The following is a 24,667-nucleotide window of genomic DNA, read 5'->3' as shown; positions in this document are numbered from 1 at the left end:
CCCCATATGGTTTTAGGAAGATGTTAGAAGAATTGTAGGATTTAGGCTGGTGTGAGGTGATTTCAGGGAGGTTTAAGGCATCAGGGCTTTGCTCTAGATTGGATGCTGTCATGAAGCATGAGTAATTCTACAGCTGGGCATTTTGATAAATCTTATCTAGAAGGAGAAAAGCCTAAGCCAAAGCCAAAGTCATAACTGGTAAAGAAGCAGCAGTCTGTCATTTTAGCCAAAGTGGGAGGTGTTTGGTCATTGCCACGACTTGGAAAATGTTCATGTCTTGTTTGCATTCAGACGTGATTATGGAGTGGTCTTGCTTCTGTCCTGGTCCTTCATGGTCATGGAGTGGCCTCGGCTGATGTTGGTTTTCTGTGAAATTGTTTATATTCATCAAGAGAACATCAGAGCCCTGCTGTGGGTGCCAGGCTAGCTTCTGGTTGTCAGCTTTTCTCTTTCTCAGTTGGAATAAATAAAATTCTCAACATTTGATAGATTGCTTCTGTTGAGGTACTTTTCTAAAATATATGTATGGTCTGATTATCCTTTTCTGTAGAAATAAAATTATGTATGTAGATGTATTCATGGAAGGCTGTACACCAAATTATTAACAATATTTGTGTCTGGGCCGGATTATGAATGTTCTTTCTGACCTTCATTGGCTTTTATTTACTTTTTTGTAGTAAGCATGCATTATTTTTATAATAATAAAAAGTAAAGGAATGTTTAGAGTAATCTCAATTATTTTAGATCTTGTTTTAACTTATCACTGTACATCATATGAAATTCCCTACATTATTGATGTCTATTCTTAGCTCAGTGTTATTGAATAGTTGCATAATATTCTATCTTATGGATCTATTTGATTTTCTTAACCATTCTTCTGTCTTTGGACCTTTAGGTTATATCCAGTGTTTGGCTGTCATAAATCATGATGTGGTGAAGCTTGAAATCTTTGGCCTTTCATCTATTCCTCTGAATGTTTTCCTACCATTGATTCTTAGGATTGGAATTACTGAATCAAAGGTTATGATAATTTTTTAGGCATTTAATATGTGTTGCCAAGTAAAATTGTATTCCAGAAAACTTACACCAGTTTACATCAGCTATGTGTGAGTACCTATTTTACCACATGCTCATTGCCAATCTGATATATAAAGATACTCCATTTTTCTATTTTATAGTATATTTGAATTTTTAGTGATTTTGAACATTTTTATTTATTAGCTAGTTCTGTAGCTTCCTTTGTGATTTGTCTGATTGTATTCCTTGCTCAGGGCAGCTTTTAATATTACCATAGAAGCCAGGACAATGAAGGCTGTCCACTTGATATTTACTGTCAGTTTGAGCACAAATTATTGCTGCTTACTGAATAGCCTGCAGCCTTTTCTCCAATTTTGGCCAAATCTGGAATAATTATTGTTGTTCCCAGGGAGGCATTATATAGGAGTCTAAATGAGTCTTTAGAGTAGACCCTGAAGTGTGTAGAGAGGATGAACATATGTTACCGTGTAGATGTGAGTCTGCCCCAAAACCATCAGTTCTGCCACTTCCATGAAAGCTATCAGTGCTGACCAGTGTGTCCAGTTAATGCCAGTTTTTCATAGAGATGGTAAGAAAGTGGATTATAATGCTTGAAATTGGGTTCATTTGACTCATTTTCTTCTGCAGATAGTCTCCTGATTTTTTTTTTTTTCAACTTTTGGGCTTTACTTTGTTTTTGTTTTTGTTTTTTTGAGACAGACTCTCACTCTGTTGCCAGGCTGGAGTGCAGTGGCGCGATCTCGGCTCACTGCAATCTCTGCTTCCCAGGTTCAAGTGATTCTTCTGCCTCAGCCTCCCGAGTAGCTGGGACTACAGGCGTGCACCACCACGCCCAGCTAATTTTTGTATTTTTAGTAGAGACGGAGCTTGACCATGTTGGCCAGGATGATCTCCATTTCTTGACCTTGTGATCCGCCCACCTCGGCCTCCTGAAGTGCTGGGATTACAGGCGTGAGCCACTGCGCCTGGCCTGTTTTACTTTGAATTGTGTGAAGGGCTTGTTCAAATACATAAACCCGTGTTTTCAGGTAACTGTCTGCATTATTCAAGACTTAGCAATTTTGCATTTCTTTTTGATATACTCACTGTGCAAGGATTTTCACCAGTCATCAGTGATTGAGATTATATGTAGTTAAAGTTAGAGATATTTGTTCATTGCAGAGAACATTAATTCAAGTTTAATCACCCAGTGGATGACTTTTCTGTTATCTCTACCCTGATGCTGAGGGTGTTTGACCTTGGGCCCAGCCCGGAAAATGTATCCTCATATAGCTGCAAACTGAAAAACAGACTCAACGTGTTTGGTATGAACAGCCAGCTCTATTAAATCTGTGGGATCCATATGGAAGATTTTTTTTAAGTGGTAAAATTAATTAGAAAGTGTCCTAGTCATTTCTGAAATCGCACTTGTAATTATGTGCTTGCATTTGCAGCAACTGCAGATTAGTAGTCTAAATAGGGGACTACCTCACATGCTGGCTTGATTGCCAAGCCCACATAGGTGTGTAGGTAGATACTGCATAGGTGGGTAGGTAGATCTTTATCTAGCTGTCATCTCTAGTTTTTTAATGCAAAGAAAGCTGCTCCTAAATGGCACATCCGTTGTTTAACTTATTTTGTTTTCATGGAAGCTTTGCTTGGATTTCTTGGTTGCTGAATTGATCGTTACCTTATGTTGATACAGTGTTTTTTAAATTTCAAAGCATTGGTCTGTCTATATAGGTTTCGCAGAATTAACTGCAAGGGCCTGTCCAAAGTCTGTGTTGCTAATGCAGGAACGGAAAACCAAATACCACATGTTCTCATTTGTAAGTGGGAGCTAAATGATGAGAACACATGGATACATAGAGGGGAACAACACACACTGGGGCCTATTGGAGGATGGAGGATGGGAGAAGGGAGAGGATCAGAAAAAATAACTAATGGATAGTAGGCTTAATACCTGGGTGACAAAATAATCTGTACAACAAACCCCTGTGGCACGAGTTTACCTACATAACAAACCTGCACATAAACCCCTGAAATTAAAATACAAGTTAAAAAAAAAAAGTCTGTGTTGCATAGGAATGGTGTTTACTAAAATATTGTTTGTAAGCAAGTGGCATTTGAGTGGGCTCTAGGAACCCTTGTGCACAGAGGTTTTCCATGGTACCAACATTTTGTCTATACTGAACTGGTTTTAAACATGTTAAATTCAGATAAAGGAGATTGAAGCATTATAACTTGTTCAGAAAATAACCACTGAATTTAAGGAAATAATATATTTGGGAAGTTCTCTTTTTCTTCCCACATGTTTATATTCTATCTTGATGGACACAGTAGAGCTGTTGGTGGTGTTTAGAAAAGCTGCGTGTTTGAAACTTTGGCACTAAGCCTAAGCATGAAGCAAAACAAAGACACTTACCTGCTCCATATGGGTTCCTGGTCATTCCTGCCTCCTTCAGGATTCAAGACCCCATTTGCCGTCAGTAGCCAGCCACCATCCTAGGTCTTCTCCACACTCACTCATATTTTTCTCACTTGCCTTCTTGACTTTTAAAATTTTGCTCGTGATCTTTTCTAATCTTGAATATTTAAATCCTTTTGTAACAAGACTTTCCCATTGTTATCCCCTTTGTTTATTTTTATTGAGACAGTTTTATTTGCTGGGTTTTACTTTTCTCTATTTCTCTATTTTATTACCTGGATCTTCTGCACCTTCCTGACGTAGCACAGGTCCTCCTTTGTGAAATATTTGTTTTCTTCAAGCCCCTTGGTTCTCCCCGTGGGAACACACATGGTATCTAAGCCTTGACCCTCGGCTGAAGCCCCTGCTGAATCTTGCCCACTTTCTTGTCTGCCTCAAAGCTAGCAGTGTGGTCAGTTATTTAGGAAGCTTGAAGGAGCCAAGTGATTTATCAACTTGAAAGATCACAAGGTGATTAAAACAGGGCCAATGATACTCTTTTCAACTCCATCAGGGAAGAGTGAGTGACAAGTAATGATGGGCATTAGGTGACCAGAATTGGGGACTTCATTACAGCCTGATAGGAATCTTGCCACACATGTGGGAGATCCTGGGCTCCGTGTCCTTATACCACTCTGTAGAGTAGGAAAGCACTAGATAGATTTATCAGCACAAAACAGAGGAGAATAAAGTATATTGCTGAGGATGTGAGGGCTCATATTGAAATATAAGTATTGAGAGTGCTGACTGCCAGAATGTGGATTTATGGGAAATAAAGCCCTAAAATACTTTTTCCAACAAAAAAATAGACCTCTTGGAAACAGCTTTTCCTCTCTATGTACTTAGCTCCCATTGAGCTTAAATTGCTCTTAGTATTGTGATAATGACAATTCAATATTACAGGGTATGGAAGATGAACCAAATAAATTAACCAGCTGCTTTTAAGCGTAGTTTTTTTCAATGGCTTACTCCATAAAATGCTTTGTAGAACATTCGTGCTCAGTAGGTCTGTGGGCAGTTTTATGACTGGAAGGAAAAAATGGATATTATTAAATGTCAGTGAAGTACAGGCAGGTAGTTTTGAGGTAGTTAAATTAGTATAGAATGTTTGTAAGAAAAGGAGTTCATGTTTTCTTAAATCACCAAAGCAAAGCTTTCCTTGGCATTCTTGTCAGAAAATATGTTTCTGCTTGAAATTCACAGAGATTAGGGAAAAAAAGCCAATGGAGAGTGGATCATTTGGCCATTCTCCCTTCTGTATGAAACTCTATGTCAAATCAAAGCAAATCCTGCATGAGAGTTTCAGAGATATAGAAATGACTCCATAATTACTAGCAGGCATTTAAGGTTTTATACTATGTAGGATAGGAAAAGTGGACTCATGAGTGAAGAATAAAGTAGGGTGGAGAGGAAAGGCAAAAATAAATGTTCGACGGGGCCAGGCAGGTAACATCAAGGAGAGAAGCAGGCCAGATGCGAGAGAGCCTGGAGAAGTAGGCGCTGTGGCAATCCAGAGAGCCTTCTGCAGGCCTGCAGACACATTTCAGAAATTACCGTTCAGGCCAAACGTGTGGCCAGTTCGTGTCTCTGAAATAAAAGAGCTGCAATTACTTAAACCTAATAGAGGAAGGCTAACCTTAAAAGCAGCTTTCAAATTTTTGGCAAGTTGTGCACAAATTCTATCTGCTGGCCTTCAGCAAAGGGAAATAGACTGACATTACATGCCTGGATATGGGATCCATAGAAGTGAACCCTTTCTAAAAGCAAGGCTGTGTTGATTGTGTGAATTAGTCATTGGGTTCTTTAAATTTTTGAGATTGGAGTAGATTCCATTGTGTTCAAAATATTTTAGGAGTATTACTAACTGTAAAGATAGGCTGAGTAACTGAAATGTTTTGGGAAATCGTGTAGCTCCTCCTGTAGCAAACGCCTTGTGTGTATGGTCAGAGAAGGAAAGAATTAAGACTAGTAGACTCGGATAGCCTACTTAGTATTTAATATTTATTATGCCTATGTGTCTAGCAAAGTATAAGATATGATCCTTTTCCCCAATGCACTGGTTGGGGAAATGCAAGGTAAACACACCAATCTCAGTGAACAAGATTTAATAGTTAGTTGTGCAGTGAGAAAACCAGTGTGACCATAAAACATATACAGAACCAATAAATTGGGGGAAAATTATTTGACTTACAAAAGAATTCTCTTAAATGATGACTTTCCTTAGTATGTTTATGATGACCTACTTTATTTACAGATATTTTCTTATTTTTCATCCACAAAATATAAAGTGATAGGGACTTAGGCTATTTGAAAAACAAAGAAAATAACGTGAATCCTATCAAAACTTGTAATATTAATTAGTTAAAATTTGTTTCATTTACAGAGGTTAATTTTTAGCCCCCCTCCATTTTTGAGCACACATCAGTTGCATAGAATGGCATGTGCCTGTCTGCATTGTAGAAATGTCATTGGGAGAAGCTTCTTTGCTCTTTTAATTGCATGTCAGAGCAGGGTCCGCAAGGTTTTTGGGACTCAATCCTGAGATGGCCTGGATTCAGAATTCGTCTGTCCTTCCTTTGCCTCCTCCCCTCTGCTGGAAGTTTTTAGTTTCTTGTTTTGGGAGGTAGAGTAGGAGGCAAAAGGAGGCCAGAGTTCTGCCACCTCTGCTTCCTCCCATAGCTCGGAGCACACCGAGTGTAACAGAAAGGGTCCATTGGAGTGAGCTTGCATTTTGGTAGGAACTGCAACAAGATTTAATTAACAGTTTTCGAAGAAGTTAATGTTTTATTTGAAAAGTATATACAGTTTATGTAAATTCATTCTAATACATGTTCAATATGCCTCAAACATTACTTCTTTAAGTTCCAGTGAATTTTTATTTATTTATTTATTTATTTTGAGACAGAGTTTTGCTCTTGTTGCCCAGGCTGGAGTGCAATGGCACAATCTTGGCTCACTGCAACCTCCTCCTCCTAGGTTCAAGCGATTCTCCTGCCTCACCCCCCGGAGTAGCTGGGATTACAGGTGCCGGCCACCATGCTTGGCTAATTTTTTTGTATTTTTAGTAGAGACGGGGTTTCACCGTGTTGGCCAGGCTGGTCTCAAACTCCCGACCTCAGGTGATCCACCCACCTCGGCCTCCCAAAGTGCTGGGATTACAGGCATGAGCCGCTGCACCCAATCTCCAGTGAATTTTTGATATTACTTTGTTGTTTCATTTTAACTATTCCCCTAAGTTTTCCTGATTGTAAAAATAAGAGAATGGATTTTCATTCCCATTAATGTATCAACATAAAAAATTCATATATTTAGTGCAGAATAATTATAAAATAAAAATAATATAAAATTTCAGCACTCATTTATCGAATTAGGATTACTTTGTCATGTATCTTTTAGATTTTATAATATATGTGAATACACATTCACATTTTATTTTAGGGACATTGTATTGAGTACTATTTTGTCATCTGCTTTTTTATTTAATATGCCCTCATAGCTTTTTCTGTTAATGAAGATACATGCATAAAATAATAATGGATACATACTCATTGTGTGTGCTCCATCGTATTATGCTCCGTCATTCCTCAGTTGTTAGTCCATTTCTGGCTGTTATAAATAGCTTTACATGCATCTTTACTAACTTGTCTGATCATTTCTTAGCGTAAGTTTCTAGGTAGCAACTTCCTGGTGTCATTTTTTTTAAAAGCTTTGAGTCCATGATGCCAAATGATCCTCCAGAAAGATGGTGTCCAAGACCGCAGTTCAGTAGTTTGAAGATACCTCTTTCTCTGCACATACTCCACTGTACCCCCCACCCCACATACCCATGCCTGATCATATCATTTTGATTCATCTTTATCAGTTCATTCTTTTTCCTTCATCTATCAATTCTAGAAACATTGCTGTATTGTTTTGAGTGTTGATTTTATAAAATGTTTTACTATCTGTCTGGATGAATCCATTCCTCCCCCTAAATTACTTAATTTTTTAAAAATTCCTGTTATTCTCTCATTTTTTAAAATGAATTTTTAGCATTTTTTGAATTTCTAGAAATAATCCCTTTGGGATTTTTTTGGACTTGCATTAAAATTATAGGTTAATTTAATGAGACTTAAGCTCTTTAGTGAGAATTGGAGTCTTACTATCCATGAATAATGTGCCTTTCTGTTTATTGAGTTCTCCTTTCGTATCCCTCAATGAAATGTTTTTGTTTTGTTGTGTAGCGACATGTCATGTTCATTATTAACTTTTAAATCTAGATTTTCCTTTTTTTTACAACTTTGATTGTATCCCATAAAGTTTAGGTTTATAGTATTTTCTCATTTTCAAAGTACTCTGGTTACCATATGAATTCCTCTTTTACCCAAAGATTGAGAATGTTTTTTGTATCATTTTTGTTTTGTATTGTTCTTTCTCTCATTCTTTGTTATTAATTTCTTAATTTTGTTGTTACATGAGAATTATGATGATAAGAATTAGATTTTACTTTTAAGTTCTTTTGTTTTTTTTGAATGTCTTGGTATTCATATGGAGTCACAAGTTGGGGATTACTCCCTGGATAATTTGTATTCTTTTAAATGCAGGATTTTTCCATAGGTGCCTGCCTTTTGTCAGAGTGCCTGCTTTCCTTCCTACCTGGGACAGCTACAGTGCTGGCTGCATGCTTGGGGACCCAACCCTTTGTGTTTCAGAGTAAGACTGGCCACTCCCCTTCGTTCCTGCCCCATTACACTGAGTGTAGGGGGTGTTGTGGCATTCTAGTACCTGCCTGACTTCCCAGGCAGACTTTTTCTGGGGGAATGAGTTAAATCATGGCCTTCACTGGAGTCTTATTATTAGCATATTTTACATAATTTTTAGCTTAAAATTTGGAGCATATTTAACTTTTTCAACACAGATGCAGACTGTTCTCCTCTTAGTACTACATTGGTCATTTCTAGGTGGGAATTGGTGAGGGAAAGGAATTCGATGCTGTGTCCCACCCTGCTGTTCTCCCGGCCATCCAGCCAACCCTTCATTCCAGCAGGTGATTATTGAGCACTCACTGTGCTTCACCCATTTCGTACGATCACCTCCATCAGATCCAGGCCACAGATAGAAGATAGACATTTTGATCTTATCAATTCATCATGTTTAATTGTTGTGGCCAGGCGTGGTTGCTCACACCTGTAATCCCAGCACTTCGGGAGGCCGAGACCGGTGGATCACCTGAGGTCAGGAGTTCGAGACCAGTCTGGCCAACATGGTGAAACCCCATCTCTACTAAAAGTACAAAAATTAGCCAGACATGGTGGTGCATGCCTGTAATCCCAGCTACTTGGGAGGCTGAAGCAGGAGAATCACTAGAACCCAGGAGGTGGAGGTTGCAGTGAGCTGAGATGGTGCCACTGCACTCCAGCCTGGGTAACAGAGTGAGACTCCATCTCAAAAATAAATAAATAAAAATAATTGTTTTTAGCTGCCTGTCTTTAGTGGGGCATAATCTTCTCTGTAGCACGAACTGTATGCTCAGCCTTTCTCCCCCTTTCCTACATTTCTGGGGTCTGTTCTCTGTTTTCTGCAAATGGGAGGAAGAGGCTGAATCACAGTCTGGGGACACTCCCGAAGGCCTCTAACTGTGGGGGTAGGAAGGCATGGTAGTAGTGACTTCTGAATTGGAACCTGGGATAGGAGAGGACAGGGTGGGTTAGAAGGTCTCTGAGAATATATCTGATGGGAAGATGGGGCTAAGTATGGTCAGAAGAATCCCTGCCTCCAGTCTCCCTGTGGAAGTTGTGAAGTCACACAACTTCAAACTGTCATAGCATTTTAAAGTAACTGTACTTTGCTTACTTGTGATGATGGACATCATATTTAATTTTAGGGATTTTATTTTGTGCTTCCTCTGCCTGTATTAGTCTATTGAGAAAGATATACAGGAAATACAAATAAAATGTGAATTTACTCTCTTTCCCCTGTTAACCTGTTTCCCCTGCCTCTTTTGGGGTGGGTAGAGGACATAAAATATACTAAGGTAGACTGAAATTGCTTGTAGTGGTAGGAATTTTAGTAATTCTGTTATGGAATCTGTTGTCAGCATTTGCTTTGAAAGGATAAACATGTGTTTCAGGATTGCATACCTTAAGTTACATACTGTATAAATGTCTTTTCTTAAAGGATTTAAATGGAATATATCAAGAAAAATATTTATTGTGTTCTTAATAATGTATGACTTCCTAGAATTACATCTTTATTAATCGTAGAGGTTTTTGACCGGTTATATTTTATGTTAAAATTTATCCAGCAGGTTTTTTGAATGATAGAATCTTCCCGTTAAAATAAAGACCCTAGATACTATGAAATTTCTAAAGAAGCTTAATTCCAATTTTTTTTATTTTGTGGCATGAATTACTGTTCAAAAGTCATTGTTCAATTATTTGAGTCAAATGAAAAACATAGACTGCTTCTATTACAGTTTAATCTGTGACTAATATCTTATTTTCAGTGAAAAACTTAAAAGAGGTTTTGATTTCCCAATTTACAAAATAAATTAGTTCCCGGACAATCATTTGAAGAACTTTTGCGATACAAATCTTTTGATTAACTAATGTGCATTATTTTCCATGAATCTTGGTGTTTTGGTGCCACCTTGTGGCTTGGCCTTGTAGTAACTTCAACACTCATCCATTTTAAACAACTTCCTGGGGAGAGTATGATGTGCTAGGAATTCTTTCCAAGGTACAAATAACATACTACTGTAAGTCTACATTAAAGACGTCGAGAGTGACTTGTTTGTTGTTTGGTCACGAGGATAGGTAAAACTAGTAAGTAAAGAACCTGATACATTATTTTCAGTTTCTAAGATTCTTTGTTTATGCTTTTTGTCCCTAGCTGCTACTGTTTGAACGGTCTTGGATGAACAGATGGAAGTCTGCTGTTCTGCATGAAGGGGAAGGGAACATAAGGAGTGTGAAGTGGAGAGGCCATCTGATTGCTTGGGCCAATAATATGGTAAAAAAATACGCCTCTGTCTTCCTAATGCTTGTTCAGTGGCAGAAGAATGGCCAACTTGATAGGGCTGTAATGAAGGGAAAAGATGCCACTTGCTGTGGTGGTGATTTCTAAAGGGTGAAAGGACGATTGGTATCATACCTAGGAGGTTAAAGAAATTAGATTGCTTTTGGCTTTCATAATATAGTAATTCCCAACATATTCTGGAATCTATTTTAGAGTAAGAAACCTGAGGCATGGAGAGTAGCCAAGAAAATGAAAAGCTATCTTAATAATTGAAGGACTGCATTGGGAATGGGTCTTGAAAATATCATTTGCCTGTTGGCCAAAGGCAAGTAAGAGTTGATATGAAACAAGTGCAGAATATTGCTGATTTCTCTTTTACTCCCAGTATAATCATAGGCAGAAGTATAGACCTGCCTGCAAGAAAGTGGATCGTAATTTTCAGTGCTGCATTTTAACTTAAAGTTTACTTGCTATGAATTGGGGCTAGTAGGAAGTTTTAAAAATGGTCTTTTTGACATCTGGCATATCTTTTGAAACATCAAGATATAATTTAGTAAATCGGTTCTATTCAGTTTTAAATGGTAGAAATCTGCCTAGACTCTACCTTTTTATTCTGGACTTTTCTTACTTCTGGGTCACAATGAAGGTAAAACAAAGCTGTGGTCTCTTGGTTCATTTTTAGTTAGCTGCTTGCCTGATGTTTTCATTTGAGAACTTTAAAATGTCAGATGTAGTTTTCTTTATATAGGTGGCTTTTCAGACTCAAAGCCTTTCTAAAAAACAAACTTCATTTTTCGTGGTGGAACGATAAAATTAGAAATGTTACTTGACTGTCAGTTTGGAAATGCAGCTATTGATGTTTGTACATTTCATGTTTCTGTTGGGTTTGAGTCACCCATGCCATCTAAGAAAATCTCCTTTGTCCAGAAAGAAGGGTGGAGGTTTCCTTGTGGTTTTAGTTCCCACAGGGTTTGTGTGGAGCAGGAGCATTTTCCTTGCATGCTCAGTAAACACTGCTAATATTTCTCCGTGCTGGTTATTGGTAGTATGTAGCAGGGGCTGTTAATAAGTTTTCTGTTACTTTCCTCCTGAGTAGAGGATGCTTACTGCTGTATTATTTTCCAGGGTGTGAAGATTTTTGACATCATCTCAAAGCAAAGAATCACCAATGTGCCCCGGGATGATATAAGTCTTCGCCCAGACATGTATCCCTGCAGCCTCTGCTGGAAGGACAATGTGACACTGATTATTGGCTGGGGGACTTCTGTCAAGGTGGTTTTGCTTGTCTTTATAATAAGTCCGTGTTGTTATAGATCCATTGAGGGTGGTCCAAAGGACTGTGAGTCTTGATTGGCTCCTAGGACCCAAATCTTTTCACCTGGATGTTATTGTGACGTGATTACCATTTAATGCTCAAATTATTTCCTGTGCATAAGTTTTAAGATATATTCTTTCTTTTCCATGGCATGTAAAACTATTTGTGAACTTTTTCATGTTGAGAATGGTGCTGTCTTTTTCAATCTTCTTTTAATTTCTCACATCCCAGCTGGCCTTAGCTATTTACAGAACATGGGGTTAGTTTTGTTGTTTAGTCAGGTTTTCTTCTCTTTATTATTCTTTTCATTTTCCCTTAGCTTTGACCCTTCACTTCTTCATTAGAGTTATTGATAGTGGAGAGAGAAGGTTAAAATTAAATCATCCTGCTGCTTGGTAATAATTTGATGGAGTAGAGACCCAGACTTATCATCAATAATAAGATTTGGGCATATTTTCTGAAGTTTAATTATCTGACCCTTATGCGCCTGGGTAAATGAAATTTAGCTGTTCTATGAAAGGGGGCCTAAGGCTCATTCACATTTATTTTATGCCTACTAGTGCTGCTGTTATATTAGATACTTCAGAGCCAAAAGTTGTTTCCCTTTAAAAAATAGCTTAATTCGAACAAAATAAACTAAAAATTAGTGGAAGTATAAAAATGGCATGAGAGAGTATCCCAGCAGTAGTCTCATGGAAGAACTCAGGCTTTGAGGCCAGACAGACCTGGGATCAAGTCCAGATTCTCCATTTTCCTTTGGGATCCTCTGTGAGCCTTACGGTCCTCATCTGCAAAGTGGTAGTGCTAATTGTTCTCACATCACAAGTTTTGGGGAGAAATAAATGTGCCAATGCATGTAAAGAGTTTTGCATAGAATCTGATGTAATTGCTTAATAAATGTTAGCTGTCATTATTATATAAAGTTCTAGCAATGTCATGAAGGGGATGTGGCTATTTAAAATGTACTATTCTCTGGAAAGGGAAAGTGGAAAATTATTAATGTAATGATTGTTATTAGCAAAACAAACATTGTTACACTTCAGGCCCTCCCAGCCCTCATGTTGTTATCATTCAGGTTCTTTTTTCTTCATGTGTTACATGAACACAACCTGATTTATATTTAGGGTAACAGGAAGGAAACTGTGCCTATATCGTAGGATGGAAAAAGGGATTCCCTGGGCTCCCTGTCCCACGTGTGTGGTTACTCATCCAATAAATTTATATTCTTAGTATTTTAAAAATCCCTTAAATGGACCAGGTTGCTTGTTAGTTTTAAAGTTCTGATTTTCTTTTCTTATGGTGAAAGACAAGGAAAATTAGCCTGTAGAAATATGTAACAAGTTTACTCATTACTCCCAGAAATTCTTTCTCTGGTATGCTGAATAATGGCCCCAAGGATAGCAAGCCCTAATTCCTAGAACCTATAAATGTTTCTTTATATGACAAAAAGGTAAATATTACTTTATTTAGCAAAAGATATGATTAAGTTAAGGATCTTGAGATGGGGGATTAACCTACATTATCTGGGTGGGCCCTAAATGCAATCACGTTTATCTTTATGAGAGGGAGGCAGAGGGAGATGCTAACATGGAAGAGAGGAGAAGGCAGTACCACTGTGGAGGCAGAAATTGGAGTGAGATGGTCAGTGAATGGTGGCAGCCACCAGAAAGCTGGAGGAGACAGCAGATTGTCCCCTAGAGCCTCCAGAGGAAGTACAGCCCTGCCAACACCTTGATTTTAGCCCAGTGAACCCAATTTCAGACTTGTAGCCTGCGGAACTGTAAGAGATGTTTAAAACAACATCTCTGTTGTTTTAAACCACCAAGTGTGGCAGTCTGTTATAGCAGCCATGGGAAACATATACCCTTTCTTTATGCCCAAGTTAAGATCCAGCTTCTATACAATTTTTATGTCAAATATTTTATTTTATTGGAGGTTCCTTTTCTTCAAACTCAGTTCTATATGTTGAGCACTTCTCAGTGTAGACTCTCAGTGAGTTCTGTTGAAGGAAGAGGAGATAAGGACGTGGTCTTTCTTCAGAGAGACAGCAATCTTGTTGGGGAGAAGCAACCAGAAACAGTAAAATAAAGTGTGCAATTGGACCTTACCATTTACTTCATTCATTCATTTGCCCAACAAACGTTTACCAGGTGCCTGCAGTGTGCCAGGCAGTGTTCTAGTGTTGCAGAACACAAATATACAAATGAATGAGTTCCTTCCCTTGGGAAATTTATGTTCTAGTGAGGAAGGTGGACAAAAACAAGTTAGTATAGCATGTTGAAGGTGGCAAATAAAAAGGAGAACATTTTAACAGGATAATAGGAAAAGGGATTGGGGTAGGTACCATTTAATATAGGGTGGTCCAGGGATGGCCTGTCCAATAACTAATATGTTGTTTGGTCAGAGATCTGGAGAGAAAAGTTATGCAGCTCGGGGCCTGGGGTAGGAGGTGTTAGCAGAAGGAGCAGGAGTGCAAAAATTCTTGAAGCAGGAGTGTGATTGGTGTGCTTTTGAGGAACAGCAACGAAGCTGTTTGTGTCAGAGTGAGTGGAGCAGATGTGGAGGAGAGGGATGTAAGTGGGGGTTGGGGAGGGTGTGGTGGAGGAGCAGATGATGTTGGAGCCCAGGGGCCCTTGAGAAGTCTTTGGCTCTTAATTTGAGTGAGGTAGGAAGCCAGCACAGGGCTTTGAGCTGTTGTGGAGTCAGTTAAGTGATCTAACTTGTATTTTGGAAGGATCTCTGGTTGCTGTGTGGAGCTAAACGGCAAAGGGGCAGTCAAGAGGGGAGACCAATTAGGCTACTGCAGTCATCTCCATAAAAAATAATGTTGTCTCAGGTCAGTGTAATGCAGCTGGTGAGAAATGACCAGATCCTGGATATATTTTGATGGTAGACTCTGCAGTATTTGTTGACAGTTGGATGTGGGGTGTAAGATCACAGTCACCTAACATACTGGAAGGTGAAACTACCTTTTGCTGAAATGGGAAAGACTGTTGATAAAGCATGTTTAGAGTGAAAAAGGCAAGAGTTGGTTTTAGGTGTGTCTATTTGAGAGATGCCTGTTATCCACCCATGTGGAGAAGTGGAGGAAGCAGATTAGAGTTCATGGGCAAGAACCCACCTATCAGTGGTAAAGGGCTCTTACAGTCATTGATTTGTGCTTATGCAAGACATGAGCTTAGGGTAGCACTTACCTATTCACCCACCTTTACCTGCCACTTCCTACCTATGAGACAGGTGCTGGGTGAGCCCAGACCACAGAGCTGAGGAGTGCAGTAGAGCCATGCCCAGCTACCAGTAGTGCAATGCATCCTTGTTCTCAAGCTGTGGCATGACCAGCGAGATACCAGTCAGGCCTTGGTGTGAATTCCAGCTCTGGTCAGGCAGTCCGGCATCACTCACAGAGCTTCAGTGTCCTCATCTCTGGATTAAACATAATAACATTGTCTTTCAGGGGTGTCTGAGTGTTGGAAGACTGTCAGCCCTCAAGTTCTGTCAATGTCTCTCAAATCTCTGCACTTCATCTTCCTGTCAAGTCTTTTTGGTGCTGGTTTTACCCCCCCTAAACCTATCCTAAACAGTATAGCTAGAATAATCTAAGTGCAGGTCAGATGAGGTCAGTCCCCTCCTTGCCCATAGGATAACTGATCATAAACATGACTTCCAAGGTTCTTTGTGATCTGCCTCTCCGTTACTCTCCAGCCTCAACTCTGTCCCCTTCTTCCCCCATGCCCTTCATTTCTGTCCGATTGAGCTTCCGGTTGAAGGCCCTATGCTGTCATATCACCGTGTTCTCCTGTGTTGTCTCTCCTGCTTCAACTTACATGTCACTTCTTCCAGGAAGTCTTCCTGCCCTAGCAGGAGATGCCCCTGCTCTGTACTTCCCTGTCGCACTTCAGTAAAGTGCCTTATTTTTGTGTCTCCCCCACTGCACCATAATCTTAAGAAAATAATGATATCTATTTCACAAAGGCCTTAACTCAGGAGCAGTGCCAGTAACTGCCCAAAAAAGTGTTCACTAATATTGCCGTTACATTTGCTTTTTTATTATACTTCAAACCATTTGAAAGACTGTTCCTCATGTACTTATATCAGCACATTAAAACAGTTGTCCATTTGGCATTGTGGAATGTGCCATTAGATGATTTAGTAGTTTCCCTAGTAAGTGTGGGAAGAAGAGTGGATAACTTATAAGCTCAAAAGTCTACCAGAAGGGAAGAAAATTGGAGAAGTGGACAGGCAGTTATATGAAACGGACAAGAGACAAATGGCAAAAAGCAATCAAGGAAGAAGACAGCTGGTCACTTCTATGTGGAGGCTTCTACCTCTGCAGCCATGGGTTCAAGCCCCGCATGAGGGAAAGTGGGCACTCTGCATTCACTGAGTCGCTGCAGTGTTGCTGGGCAGCAACTCAGTATACTACGTATATTAAAAAACAAAACCTTACAAAAGTTTATGTACCCATTGGTATCAATTCTACTTCTAGGAATTTATCCTAAGTAAACAAAAGTCCTAAAGTTTTATATATAAGTATGTTGATTGCACTATTGCTTACAATAGATAAAAAAACAAAAAAATATGCCCCCAAAGGGGGTTGATTAAGTATAGTACATTCATGTAATAAAAGGCAGTCATCCCTCAGTGCCTGTGGGGAATTGGTTCCAGGACCCCTGTGGATGCTGGGCTCCTCTGATGCTTATATAAATGATGTAACATTTGCATATATAAAATGATGCGGTATTTGCATATAACCTATGCACATCCTCCTGTATACTTTAAATCATCTGTAGATTACTTATAACACCTGATACAATGCCTACACATCACTGCATTTGCATAGACTTAATGAAGTAGTTGGTGTACAGCAAGGTCAAGTTTTGCTTTTTGGAATTTTGTCGAATTTTTTTTTTTCCTGAATATTTCTGATCCTTGTTTGGTTAAATCCATGAATGTAGAATTCATGGATGCAAAACCCATGGATATGGAGGGCTCACTGTATTATAACAACTTTACAGAATTATGTTGTAGAAGAATCTTTAAATAACATATTGAATTACTTGTATTAAATTGTTAGGTTAATAAAAGTAGCTTTCATAAAAAAGAAGATTATTAATGGTGTTCTCTTTGTGCTGGAACAATGACTAATGCTTGTTTTCCCCTTTGAGTTTTTCTATATTTTAGAATTTTCCATACCATAGTTACAGTTAATGGTAGCAGCTATAAAAGAACACTATGTAAAAGAAAAAGGAAAAATCCCTGATCACTGACAGAAGTTGTACTTGGATTAGTACTTGACTTCAGGTTCAGTCTCACCAGGAAAGCTGAACTTATGTGAATCAGGCTTTATTGAGGAATAATGTTGGTGAATATAAATAGTGATTGCTATATGTCATTTACATTAATTTCTGTCATTTAAGTCATAAGGTAGATTGTACTCCATCTGCAGTGCTACAAGGTTAATTTAACAAAGATACCATGTACTGAATAAAATGTTATGAAGAATTTTCCATCAAATGAATAAAATAACCTGCGAACTTATTTTCCAGGTATGCTCAGTGAAGGAACGGCATGCCAGTGAAATGAGGGATTTGCCAAGTCGATATGTTGAAATAGGTATGGCTCCAACACTTGCCTTCTGTGGATGTGAAACTTCATTCAAAATTTTCATCTTCATTAATCTCACCCAGACTGCCATAGTCTTTTGCCTGGATCCCTGCAGCAGCCTCCTAACTGGTTTATCTTCTTCCACTGTGAATTACTCTCATCTACTGTCCCCACTGCTGTCAAAATACAGATCAGATCTTGTCATCATCCTTCAGTTCCTCCACATCGTTCTCAGAGTGCAGATGGAACTCCTCAGTGGATCACGGGGATCTGTGTTGGCCCCTACCCACCTCTCCAGCTGTAGCTTATGCCAAGCTTCTCCTTGGTCTCTGTGCTGCAGCCACACTGACCTTTTACCTGTCCATGCCTCTCTTTCCCCTTGTCTAGGACAGTATTTGGCTAGAGTGTTGCTTTCCAGGGAAAGCACTGGGAAAGCCACTGGACCTCCCTGACTGAGTCAGGTCTTCCCATTTTAGGCACTACAACACTGCAGGCCTCCTCCCCTTTCTAGCACTTGTCACGGGTTCCAGTGATCCTGTGATTATTTGATGCATTTCTGTCTTTTCTACCTGACTGTCACCTCCTTTTGAGCACACACAGGGTCTGTTTTTGCTCACCATTTGTATCTTGAGGACCTGGCACAATACTTGCACATAGAAGGTGCTTAATATTGAGTTGAATGAATCAGTGACTCTGGGAAACAGCTGTTCAGGAGAAGTATGCCCTGGATGATGTACCATGACTTTTATAATTTAGTTTGAAAAAATTATTCTGAGAAAAAAAAATTGCCATATTATGAGTCAGCTGAAAAGTTCATTTGCCCATTTGCTTGGTGGATGGGTAATATCAATTTGATGGGTTATTCTGCCAAGGTGAAGTTGAAATAAATTATTTGCACATGACTGTATTTCTGTAAATAGAAAGACATACATTACCCACATGGCTAATATGGTTATAACATTTAAATCTGGGATATTTTGTACTTGAAGTCAGAAGTTGGTGGTAGAGTTTTAATCTTTTTTTTTAACTTTAGGAGGATAACTACATAGTTCAGATTGCTTAGTGTATGGACAGTAGGTATATGAAGAATGTAGCAGTGCTGAGAAAAACTGAGGACCAAGATAAGAGACAAGATTTATGACTAGATTATATAGATAATTGTTTCAATATCTTTTTCTTCTTTCCTTGCCTACTAGAAAATAAAAAGAAAAACAAAAGCCTCTCAACATCTCAATGCAGTGTCCTGAGAGATTAGTATTTGGATATTTTTAATTGCCAGAGAGGTATAAAAATGTAGCAATTGTCATCTTCTTTCCTTAGCTGATACTTATTGATCATGTACTAGGTGGAGGGCATTGTGCTGCTTACATAAACTGCAGTAACTCACTTTATCCTCACAGGAACTCTTTAAGTGCAGGTAGTTTGCTTTTTATTCTATAGATGAAGAAATTGAGGCTTAGGAGGTAAATGACTTGTCCAGGATCTTACTACTATAGCGTTAAAAATGGATAGAATCTAACTCTACAGAACCACCAGAAAGCTTCCAGGGAGGCAAGGAAGTTTGCTGAAGTGTGTGATCTTGATGAGGTTACTTAACCTTCTTGACTATCCTTTTCTCACCTGTTAAATGGAGGTGATAATATCTATCTTTTAGGATGGGTGTGGGAATTAGACATGGCATAAGAAATGTGCCTAACATGGTACTTGGCACACAGTAGATGCTCACTAAACCATGATGGTTATTATCACTATGCAGACTTTCATCCCAACTCTGTGACTTCTGATAGCTGGCTCAGTGGTGGCCCTATTAGCCTAGAACCCTGGGATCACATTATTGCAGTGTGGTTCATCTGTACTGTAATTTACGTGAAATAGACCATATGTGGATACTAACAGTATCACATTACTGACATTTTACTACTATGGTTAATGGTTAAGTACCATTTTTTCCCCTCTTAAGAGTAAACCTTTAAGAATATAAGCCATTTCCACAGCAGGAGGCAAAATAGTTTGGATAAGAGTCCTTAAGTAGGATAACAGAAAGGGAAATATTAGGAGGTCTGGATTACAATTTCCTTTAGCCCTAAATAGTGTGAGCCACTGTTCTTTGGTAAATGAGGTGAAAATGGCATTAAGATTAAAGAAATACGTATGGCTGTACATTTCTTAGAAGCCAATTGTTTATAACTCTTTCTGTTACAACTCAGACTCTCAAAAATAGCACAAAAGTTGTTCCTATCACATAGGCTGTTGATTTATTCTGTTAAAAGAAAAATAATAATAATATAATGAAGATTAAGCTTCTTGGCCAATCACCAACACATGAAGAGATTCTCTATACATAGGGCTTTTGGGACATCATGTTTTCTTTCAAATTGCATTGTTAAAAATAGATTATGGTTTGTGCCTAGCATCCATGTTTTAACTTCACTTGCATCTCTTGTATTCTCACAGGACTCCCTGAGCCTCTGGTACTTTTCACCAAAGTCTTCCATGATCTCTGTGGTATGGTAGTTGGAGAGCTGACATCATGATGTTGGGAAATGAAACCAATGTTTGTGTGTCATTTTCTGCCAGGGGTAGTTGACTTACATGCAAGGAATTAATGATTGACTTCTTGGTCTTAATTTCATATGGAATTTTGTTTAATTGAGATTAAACAACTATATGAGAATCTATATAGAATGACAAGTCAGGAAGAAAGGGAAGAGAAAAGAAGGGAAATCTTTTTTACTTTCAGTATTGTCTGTATCTTCATTGATCATATACTGTGGTCTTAGAATTTAGCACATCATTCTTTTTTCAGTCTTTTAATTGACTGAAAAAACAGTGACCTGAAAATTGGTGATCTGTTTTCATAGTGGAGGAGAGTTGTGAGATAATTCTTTCCTAGATCTAAGTATCTCTCTTTATCCACCTGTTACCATTTTGATTCAGCTATATGGGTTACAGTAGTGGGATCTTTGTGTGTGTGTGCCCAGGAGTGATGTGGTTTCATCTCTTAGTCTGAGTCTCAATAGAAATGATGACAGCTGGCATTCTTCAAGGTGTTTTTACTTGAGGATCTAGGTATGTATGGTTTTCTGTTCTGTTATAGATAGTTCAGTATAAATTTCTGTAATAATCTGTTCTGCATTGAATTTTTTTTCTAACATTTTGTTATGAAATTTTCATTAAAGAAAAGAACTTTGTAGTGAATAGAACCTCCAAGATTCTGCAGTTAAGATTTTACTATATTTGCTTTATTACGTATCTGTTCATCTATTCATTCCTCCTTTTGGGAGGGATGTAACAACTCTTTCCCCGCTCAGTACTGTAGACTCAGGTTTTTGTTGTTAGGAGTGGAATTAATGAAGTTTCTCCATAATAAGTAATGGTAAGAAATCTGAAGCACCTGAAGTAACAAATATATATTGTTCCTTATATAACAACCACCACCAAGCACAGTGCTGAATACATTGCAAACAGAAGGTCATCTAATCTTCCCAGTATGCAAGTGGGTAGCGGCTACTATCCCCATGGTGTAAGTGAAGAAGCTGATGTTCAGAAGGGTTAGGTAACCTGCTCAAGATTATTCATAAACAAAGAAGGCAGTTTTTGCACTTAGGTGTGCCTAGCCATAAAGTTGTTGCTTGTAATCATGGTGTCACACAGTGCTTCCCATGTTTCCTCTACCCAGCCCCTGGCCTTTGTTTACAGAGTCTTGTTCCAGACATTCAGATACAGACCACTGCAGAAATGCTCTAGAATCTGAAGACCCTTTTTCTATATCAGTGATGATAGCTGCTCACCTTTTCTAGGAACTGCCAGATGAAATGGAAATGCAGTAGATTTGTTTTTTTATTTTGGTTCAGAGAAATATCTCATTTGGAGACTTAGAAGTTATATTTTCACTTGCTTTATCCTGAGATTGAGAGCTTTTCTTCATTGCTTCTCCTCCACATTTTTAGATAATTTATAGAACCTGATTGCCTTGGGTGACCTTTGGAATTGTTTCTAAGGAAAGGGAACCAAACTTAGATTATGCTTCTTTCAGCCCTTTTAAAAAGAAGAAAAGCCCTTGTTTGCTATTTTTTAGTGTTTAGCTTAAGTTTAGTTGATGCAACAAGGTAGTTTTATATTTATAAAATAAAGTGTAACGTTTGGTTTGAACCTTGTGATTAGCAGGTCATTGGCAATGCCTTTCCTTTTCTTTTGTCTAAGCAATGTGCTGTAATATACTCACTAAATATTCCTCATCAGTGCTGTTTCAGGAGGCTAAAATTTGGTAGATGAGATAATCCTATCAGCTTAGTGTTGTCATTTAATTGACAATAGTTTGCTGAATATTGATTATAAAATACGGAATTAAATTGCAAACTAAATTTGTTTTCAGCAGTTTTTTATCTGTGTGTACTGTTCGGCTCCTGTCTGATTTGAATGTTTTTGTTATTTTGTCCATTAGCCATTCTTTTCAATTTCACTTCATGTATCAGATCTTTCCATAATTTGCTGATGTAAAGCATTGTGAAGTCAGTTTTACTTTAATGTGTCTGCTTCTTAGCGCAGCCTGAAGCTGTTGAAGTGCTGTTATTTCCAAATGTATTTTCAGTGATAAGTGGTCATGCTGACAGAATGTCTAAACTTATTGAAAAGTCTGTGGGCATTACACCCAGTTGATTATAAAATACTAATATCTGGTGACTAAGGGGCCAGAATCTCTTGGGAATAAGACACTATCTATCATAAAGGGCCCTCAATGCATTTTCATAAATGAATATAAGACAATGAAGGGTAATTGTTCTTATTTGTAAATTGCTTGACACACATTTTTGTTTGTTTCTTTAAGAATCATAGAAGCTAAGATCTATGGGATGTCACCTTCTTTAACTTCAATAAAGAAATCTGGGTAGCATTTAGCTAATGGACATTTGGGGACCAATAAGGGAATAAGAAATGGGGGAAAAAAGGCAGTGCAAGTTATGTGTACTGCAGCGCTTTAGCCCTTGCAGTAGCACTGCAAATTCAAGAGAGGGGCTGGGGCACCCTGACTGCGTGCAGCAGAATCACCAGAGAGCCCTCACTTCTGTTCTTGCCAACTGCAGTGTGCTTTGAATCTAAGCATCTCTGTATTCTTATATTCTTCCCCTTCCCCTCCTCCTTCCCCCTAACTCCCCACCTCCTTCTTTTGATACAGGGTCTTGCTCTTTGCCCAGGCTTTAGTGCAGTGGCATAATCACACCTTACTGCAACCTCAGCCTCCTGGGCCAAAGCGATCCTCCCACCTCAGCCTTCTAAGTAGCTGGGACTACAGGCGTGCACCACCACGCCTGGCTAATTTTTTAATTTTTTGTAAAGATATGGTCTCCCTTTGTTGCCCAGGCTGGTATCAAACTGGGCTCAAGAAATCCTCCCACCTTGGCCTCCCAACATGCTGGGATTACAGGCGTGAGCCACCATACCCGGCCCTGACTTACATTTTCTAGAGTGACTTATGGTTGGGAAAAATAGGACTTCAGATTCCTACTTCTCTTATCTTCCACTTAAGTGACTTTAGTCAAGTTACTTAACCCCTCTGAGCCTCCTTCCCTCTCTAAAATAACCATAGGGTGGTTGTGGTGAAAAGCAATATTGTATGTAAATATTTAGCATACTGCCTCACAGCATAGTAATGTTCATTAAATGGGAGCTATTATTAATATTAGTATTATATTTAGTTACAGTGAGAGAGAAAAATAGTGGTTTCTTTTAAAATCAGAAGACCTGAAAATTGTGTTTTATAAAATTTGTAATTTAAAGAAAATTTGGGGAAGATATAAATAAGGGCTTACTGAATGATTCCGAGGAGATTGATAACGTTTTATAATTGCATTTCTCAATAAAATGTATCTATAAACATATATGACAGAGGTACAAGTAATAAAAATATTGATTTAATGTTGTCTCATAGGTCTGAATACACAGATAAGAAGTGAGATAACCTAGTTGGGAATTATTGGAGGATGGTTTTTTACTTTAAACAAATTTTGATTTTTATCCTTTGTAATCTAATATCCATTAGGGTTTTAAACAGGTTTTTTTTTTAATGAAACGAAGAGGTTGTTTTCTCTCATGTTATCCACACCATTTCTGGCTTAAGGGGCTTATGGTCATGATTATTGCTGCTGTTTCCACCCTCATCTGTACCTCCTCAGAAGCTAAATTTTCTTGCGCTGTGCTATTTTTTGTTTTACACCTGTTCCTGTTTTTGCACATATGTGGTATTTTAATTATCTCTTTTTTTTTTTTGAGACAGAGTTTAGCTCTGTTGCCTAGGCTGGAGTACAGTGGCACAATCTCGGCTCACTGTAATCGCTGCCTCCCAGGTTCAAGCAATTCTCTGCCTCAGCCTCCCAAGTAGCTGGGATTACAGGCGCCTGCCACCACGCTTGGCTAATTTTCGTATTTTTAGTAGAGATGGGGTTTCACCTTCTTGGCCAGGCTGGTCTTGAGCTCCGACCTCGTGATCCACCTGCCTTGGCCTCCCAAAGTGCTGGGATTACAAGCGTGAGCCACCACACCTGGCCTAATTATTTCTTTAAATATGCAGACTCACAATCTCCTTTAAGTTAGGGTCAGGTCTTAGTCATCTTGATGCATCTAGAAGACTGTCTCGTGTAATTGATACTCAGTTACTCTTTTTTCTTTTTTTTTGAGGCAGAGTCTCGCTCTGTCACCCAGGCTGGTGTGCAGTGGCAGGATCTCAGCTTACTACAGCCTCTGCCTCCTGGGTGCTCGCGGGTTCAAGCGATTCTCCTGCCTCAGCCTCCCAAGTAGCTGGGGCTACAGGCACGTTGTCACCACTGCCAGCTAATTTTTATATGTTTAATAGAGGCGGGGTTTTACCATGGTGGCCAGGCTGGTCTCGAACTCCTGACCTCAAGTGATCCGTCCACCTCGGCCTCCCAAATTGCTGTGATTAAAGGCGTGAGCCACCGCACCCAGCCTCAGTCACTCTTCATTGAATTAAGTCGTAACCCTCAGAGATTATGAGACCCAAGGTATGAGAAAGTTCTTTCTTGTTAATTTTTATACCAATCATATGGCATTCATTATGAAACTGATGGTGTGTATGCTATCGAGGGCCAGACACTGTTGATCTATTTGTGACTCTAACCCTGACCCCATTGCCCTGGGCAATGTAAGGTTGATGTATAAAACATGTATAACAGCAATATGTGAAAATTTTGTGGTTAGAAGATTCTGGGAATGTAGTGGCAGTGGCAGCATAATTTTTCAACCTACCTAGT

At 38.8% G+C, this 24,667-nt stretch overlaps 1 protein-coding gene across 4 annotated transcripts in view; it reads left to right on the top strand.

Moving 5' to 3' along the window:
* VPS41 (VPS41 subunit of HOPS complex) overlaps positions 1-24,667 on the top strand; it is a 208,104-nt gene that overhangs the window by 128,383 nt on the left and 55,054 nt on the right. For all 4 annotated transcript variants that reach the window (XM_055115865.1, XM_003812224.5, XM_034963959.2 and 1 more), the window contains 3 exons: positions 10,355-10,474; positions 11,606-11,752; positions 17,342-17,408. In XM_055115865.1, the coding sequence (XP_054971840.1) occupies positions 10,355-10,474; positions 11,606-11,752; positions 17,342-17,408 (334 nt within the window). The remainder of the gene's footprint in view (positions 1-10,354; positions 10,475-11,605; positions 11,753-17,341; positions 17,409-24,667) is intronic.

This window comes from Pan paniscus, chromosome 6, assembly GCF_029289425.2.
Source record: "Pan paniscus chromosome 6, NHGRI_mPanPan1-v2.0_pri, whole genome shotgun sequence".
NCBI classification, from domain to species: domain Eukaryota; kingdom Metazoa; phylum Chordata; class Mammalia; order Primates; family Hominidae; genus Pan; species Pan paniscus.
This window is presented reverse-complemented; position numbering and strand designations above follow the sequence as displayed.